Source organism: Aptenodytes patagonicus, unplaced genomic scaffold (assembly GCF_965638725.1).
Source record: "Aptenodytes patagonicus unplaced genomic scaffold, bAptPat1.pri.cur scaffold_69, whole genome shotgun sequence".
NCBI lineage: Eukaryota > Metazoa > Chordata > Aves > Sphenisciformes > Spheniscidae > Aptenodytes > Aptenodytes patagonicus.
This window is the reverse complement of record NW_027472018.1, coordinates 546874-552873: the sequence shown is the minus strand read 5'-3', so window position 1 is coordinate 552873 and position 6000 is coordinate 546874. Positions and strand designations below refer to the sequence as shown.

Genomic DNA, 6000 nt, shown 5'->3' with positions numbered 1-6000 from the left:
GAGCTCCCGGAGCCGGGGGGGGGGGGAACGACCGGGCGGCCACGGGGACGGGGACGGAGCCTGCGTGGCCGCCGGGTGTTCATTAACAGCCCCACGCGCGGGGTGGGAGGCGGAGCGGGGCAGCGCCTCCCCCCCCCCCCCCCCGCTTCACGCCCATCCCCAGCGAGGGGGGGATCCGCGGGATGCGCCCCGAAGGAGCCCCCACGCCGCCCACAGCCCGGGGGGCTGCTGTCACGGTGCGTGGGTTGCGCGCCCACCCGGTGCCCGGCTCGAGGATGCGAGGGGGGGGTTGCTCCAGGGTCCCTTCTCCCCCCCTCCGTGGGGCGCGGGGCCCCTCCCCGTCCCCCCCTCCCGCGTGGGGCCCCTCCCCGGCCCCCCCCGCGTGGGCGTGTCGGGCGGGAGCGCGGCGGCGAGCGGCGGCGGGAGCGCGCAGGTGCGGGGCGGCGGAGCGGGGGTCGCATCCCCCGGGGGTGTTGGGGGGGCGTGGGAAACTCGTGCCGGGGGGGGGGGAGGGGGGGGCCGCGGCCCCCCGGGGTGTGGCGGAGCGGGGGGGGGACGGGCCCCGCCGGCAGCAGCCTTGACCCCGGGCGGGCTCGGGCAGGGGCTGGCCCCCGGCCCGGGCGGTGCGGGGGGGGCGGAGGGGGGGGGGGGGGTCAGCGCCCCCGGGGCGGCGGGGCCGGGGCAGAGAGCGGGTAGCCGCCACGCAGGCAGGTTTCCAGAGCGTGGGCAGGTGAGTGGGGGGCGGAGGAGGGGGGCTGAGGGCCGGCGGCAGCTGCCTGCTGCCTGCAAGGGGGGGGCTGCTCCTCGGGGAGCCGGGACACCGGGGGTCCTGGCCCGTCTGCCCCGGTGGGGTGCTCGGCTCCGGGTCGGGGTCCGGCAGCCACCATGGGGTGGGTGCAGAGCTCCCCTGCCCCCCTCGCACCCTGCCTGGCAGCCACGTCGTGCGAGTCCTTTGGGGTGCCAGGGCAGCCCCAGTGCCATGTGGGGAGCTCCGGGGGTGGCAGCCCCACAGCAGGACCCCTGCATGGCGCGGGGGCACCGTCGGGGTTTTGGTTGTGCCCCCGTGCCCCCGTCCAGCCGGCGGGAGGTGAGCACCACGGTCCGTCCCCACACAGCACAGGCCCCCTCCCTGCCCCAAAAGCCCCCTGGCCCCGCAAGCCACCGGCTCCCCCAGGCCAAAGCTGCTGCTTTGGGTGGGTCCCGTCCACTGGCACGAGCCCCGGCAGGGCTGGGTCAGAGGGGGCTGCGCAGCCCCCGTGGCGGGTGCCGGCCATTGCGGGGTGCCGCTGCGTGCCCATCGCCTCTAGCACCCCGCAGCCTGCGGAAGCGGCGAGCTCTCGGCAGGGGTGCCAGGCAGACGGGGCCATGGCGCCCCGAGCAGAGCCCATCCCCTGCTGCTGCAGCCAGCCCGGTGCCCCCCTGCTCCTCTCCTGTTAACTGCCGCTGCGGGGCTGGCCGGGCTCGAGCACAGCCCCCGGGGCTCGGGCTGGCAGGAGGGACCCCCCAGCTGGGGGGGGACCGTGTCCGCAGATGGACCCCCAGCACCCCGACGGCTCCCTCCCGGGGCTTGGATGCTCCCATGGGGCTGGTGCTCAGCACCCAGTGGGGTTCATGCTCCCCCAGGATGGGAGAGCTGGCACGGCACGGCATGACACGGCACAGCACGGCGCACTGCCTGCCTTGCCGGCGCGGTGTTGCACGGCAGGACGGCTGGACAGGGCAGCCTTTGCAGCAGCAGCCACTCGCACATGCTGCTGTCATCCAGCAGTGCCCGTGCCGTGTTTTGCCGGGATGCCGGCACTGTCGGCGGCTGCCGGTGGGGAAGGGCCGTGGCGGGAGCACCAAGTCTGCACCGAAGGCTGCTGCAGAGAGGGGATCTGCGATTCCCCGTCCTGGGGGACAGCGTCGGTCACGGCCGGCTGCAGGCAGGGACACGGCCCCGCAGCTGACCGCTCCCTCTGCCCCCAGGTCCCCCAAGGATGTGGCTGCTCCGGCTCGCCTGGGCACTGGCCGTGCTGGGTGTTGCGGCCAGCCCCAGCCCCGGCCCCAGCCCCAGCCCCAGCCCTGGCCCCACCGCGCCACCTCCGGACAAGGCCTCCATCTTTGCTGACCTGTCGCCGGCGGAGCTGCGGGCCGTGCGGACATTCCTGATGAGCCGCCCGGAACTGGGGCTGTCCCCGAGCCGCGGGGGACCCCTGGCCAAGAACACCCTCTTCCTGGTGGAGCTGCTGCCCCCCAAGAAGCGTCTGGCCCTGCGCTACCTGGACCAGGGCGGCCCCCGTCCCCGGCGCCAGGCTCGGGCCGTCATCTTCTTTGGGGGGCAGGCGGAGCCCAACATCACTGAATTCACCGTGGGGCCCCTGCCCCGGCCCAGCTCCTACCGGCCGCTGCGCTTCAAGGGGGGCCGCGCCATCCCCTTCGCTGCCCGGCCCATGACCCAGCTGGAGTACGAGCTGCTGCACCGCACGCTGGCGGAGGCGATGGAGCCGCTCTACCAGCTGCTGCGCAACTCCACCGGCTTCTGGTACCACAACTGCTCCCAGCGCTGCCTGACCTTCACGGACATCGCGCCGCGGGGGCTGGCGCCGGGTGAGCGCCGCAGCTGGCTGGTGCTGCAGCGCTTCGTGGAGGGCTTCTTCCTGCACCCGGTGGGGCTGGAGGTGCTGGTGGACCACCGGGACCCCGACCCGCGGCGCTGGGCGGTGCAGCAGCTCTGGTACAACGGGCACTACTTCTCCAGCCCGCAGGAGCTGGCCAAGCGCTACGAGCAGGGGACGCTGGCGGTGGCCCGCCTGGCCGAGCCCCCGTCCCGGCAGCTCTTCTCCAGCTACGAGCCCCGCGGGCGCTTCGCCACCGGCACCCCCACCGAGGTGCACGGGGCTAAAGTGTGTGAGCCCCAGGGCCGGCGGTACCGGCTGCGGGGCAACCAACTGGAGTATGGGGGCTGGAGCCTGGCCTTCCGCCTGCGCTCCTCCGCCGGCCTCCAGCTCTTCGACCTGCGCTTCAACGGGGAGCGCCTGGCCTACGAGGTGAGCGTGCAGGAGGCCATCGCCTTCTACGGGGGCCACACGCCGGCCGCCATGCAGACCAAGTACATGGACGCCGGCTGGGGCATGGGCTCCGTCACCTACGAGCTGGCCCGTGGCATCGACTGCCCCGAGGCGGCCACCTACCTGGACGCCCACCACCTCTACGATGCCGACGGGCCGGTGCGCTTCTCCAGCGCCATCTGTGTCTTCGAGCTGCCCACCGGCGTCCCGCTCCGCCGCCACTTCGACAGCGACTTCCAAGGGGGTTTCCACTTCTACGCCGGCCTGGAGGGGCAGGCGCTGGTCCTGCGCACCACCTCCACCGTCTACAACTACGACTACATCTGGGACTTCCTCCTCTACCCCAACGGTGTGATGGAGGCCAAGGTCCACGCCACCGGCTTCATCCACGCCACCTTCTACACGCCGCAGGGCCAGCGCTACGGCAGCCGCGTCCACAGCCACCTCCTGGGCAACCTCCACACCCACCTGGTGCACTACAAGGTGGACCTGGACATCGCAGGTGCAGCCCCCCACCGCGCTGGGGCCTCCCCTGCTCCCTCGGCCGGCCCCCCCGGCTCTGGGGATGGTGTGGGGAGGTGGGACCGGCCCCCACGCCGGGGGCTCGGGAGCCTCGTCCCCAGGGAAGCGTTGCCATCCAGGCACTGCCCGGACCCTCTGAAAATGACCCCCCCGCCAGGGTGGCATCTCTGTGGGGTCCCAGCCCCGTGCCCCGGGCAAGGGGCTGCCGGGTGGGCACCCCTCTGTGGGATGCGGGTGCACCCCAGGCCCCGCTGCTGCTCACAACAGGCCCCTCTGTTTGCAGGCACCGGCAACAGCTTCGAGACGGTGGACGTGCGCTTCGAGAACATCTCCAACCCCTGGAGCCCGGGCGCCCGCGTGGTGCAGCCCTGGCTGCACCGGCAGCCCCGCCGCAGTGAGCGCCAGGCTGCCTTCCCCTTCGGCAAGGCGCTGCCCCGCTACCTGCTCTTCTACAACCCGCACCGGCACAACCGCTGGGGCCACCCGCGCAGCTACCGCATCCAGCACAGCTCCCACGCCGGGCGGGTGCTGCCGCGCGGCTGGCAGGAGGAGAAGGGCGTCTCCTGGGGCAGGTGGGGCGGGGGCTCACTGCAGCATGACGACGCGGCTCCTGCCGGCCCCGGTGGGCTCCGGCAGGGCCAGCCCCACTGTCTGCGTGCCGAGCCCCGAGCGTTGCCCAGCCACCACGTTCACGGCGCGGGGACCTTCCCCTGGAGGCACCTCGTGCCCTCGGCTCCCTGTCCCCACCCCGGCAGCCCCTCTGCAGGCTGAGCAGGTCACGGTCATGGCTGCCGCCATCCCTGGCTGCCAGGTGACCCCCGGACAGACCCCCACCCCCCCCGTTCCTGCTGTGGCACCCCGGAGCAGGCGGTGGCATCTGCCCAAGGGGCACCAGGGTACCAGCTGTGAGCACCCGGCTGAGGGGGACCCCGGCCCCCCTGGCCTGGCACAGCGGGGATGTGGCCGATGGCCTCACCAGTGCGGACTGCCACGCCGAGTCCCCCCGGAGCAGGGGAGCCCTCCGGGACCCCTCGCCTCCCGCCAGCCCCGTGTGCCCCCTGCACGGGTGGGCAGCGGGTGGCACAGCTGGGGGAGCCCAGGCCAGGGTGGGGAGATGGGTTCTCCCCCCGCCCCGGCACCCATGCACGTGGGTCTGCTCCCTGCCCCCGGCAATGGGCCTGATCCTGCCCCTGCCCCTCGCAGGTATCACCTGGCCGTGACACGGCACCACGAGAACGAGCCCACCAGCAGCAGCATCTACGCCCAGAACAACCCCTGGGAGCCCCTGGTCAGCTTTGAGGGCTTCCTCCACAACAACGAGACCATCGAGGACCAGGTGACAGCCTGGGGACACGGGGCGGCGGGGACGGAGCTGGGGGGGGGGGCGGCAGCCTGGGCATCACAGCCAGGGGGCTGGCAGGACCCGCCGGCGCTCGTGGGGGGGGGGGGGTCCACCATGCCACGTGCCCCACTGACGGCTGTGGTCCCCTCCACGCAGGACCTGGTGGCCTGGGTGACCGTCGGCTTCCTGCACATCCCGCACGCCGAGGACATCCCCAACACGGCCACCCCCGGCAACGCCGTCGGCTTCTTCCTGCGCCCCTTCAACTTCTTCGACGAGGACCCCTCGGTGGCCTCGCGCAGCCCCGTCATTGTCCGGCCGCTGGACCCCCCCACCTTCTCCCGGCTGGAGATCCAGCGCTGGACACCCGCCAGCCCTGGCCCCTGCGTTGCCCCGGGGCCTTTCGCCTATAACGGCACCTACCGGCAGGAGTGACCTGCCCCGGGGCTGGCGGGGGGCCCCGGGCACCCCGAGCTGTGCAGGACAGGGGCGGCCGCGGGGACGCCGAGGCGTGGTGGGCTGTGCCGTGCCGTGCCGTGCCGTGCCACGTCCCGGGCTCAGTAAAGGCGATGCCACCTCCTCCGGCCCCGTCTCTGCCTGGGCCGTGTGGCAGCCCTGGCACCTCCGCCGGCACCAGAGCCAGCGCCGGCATTGGGAGTGCCCTGCCCCACCGATCGGCTGTTGCAATATTTAATTACGCCACCGTTCAAGGTTGCTCCCCCCCCCGACCCCGCACCCTCCCCCTGGCCTTTGCACCCCCTGGGGCCATGGCCCACGTTGGATGGGTGCTGGCATCTCCCCCCACGCCCCGGGGGAGAGTGCCCCCCCCGTCCCTTCCCTCCCGTGGGGTCCTCTCCCCCTCCCCGTGGCACTGTCCCGGGAGCCGCGGTGGCACAGCTCTGCCGTGGCCCCGTCCCGCAGCGCAGCTGCACACAGAGCCGGGGTGTCTGTCCGGTTTATTTTGGGGGGGGGGGGGGGGGGGCACCTACCACGGAAGGCGACATGCAGGGCTGTGTGAAACGGCAGGTCGGGCACACGCAGCGCCCGGCTATGGGACGACGGCACGAACACGGCACACGCTACCAG

The 6000-nt window shown here is 73.6% G+C and overlaps 1 protein-coding gene across 1 annotated transcript; it reads left to right on the top strand.

Annotated features, from left to right (window-relative positions):
* The first annotated feature begins 661 nt into the window (after positions 1 to 661).
* Positions 662 to 5493, top strand: AOC1 (amine oxidase copper containing 1). Its single transcript, XM_076363551.1, has 5 exons — positions 662 to 730; positions 1969 to 3552; positions 3856 to 4144; positions 4776 to 4908; positions 5071 to 5493. The coding sequence occupies exons 2-5, from the start codon at positions 1980 to 1982 to the stop codon at positions 5347 to 5349; spliced, it is 2274 nt and encodes a 757-aa protein (XP_076219666.1). The 5' UTR covers positions 662 to 730; positions 1969 to 1979; the 3' UTR covers positions 5350 to 5493.
* The last annotated feature ends 507 nt before the right edge of the window (positions 5494 to 6000 follow it).

Excerpts from the sequence above, each read along its gene's own strand:
- AOC1 (XM_076363551.1), top strand. The coding sequence starts at position 1,980 with ATGTGGCTGCTCCGGCTCGCCTGGGCACTGGCCGTGCTGGGTGTTGCG. Across the intron at positions 3,553-3,855 it reads GGTGGACCTGGACATCGCAG|GCACCGGCAACAGCTTCGAG; the intron begins GTGCAGCCCCCC and ends CTCTGTTTGCAG. Across the intron at positions 4,909-5,070 it reads ACGAGACCATCGAGGACCAG|GACCTGGTGGCCTGGGTGAC; the intron begins GTGACAGCCTGG and ends CCCTCCACGCAG.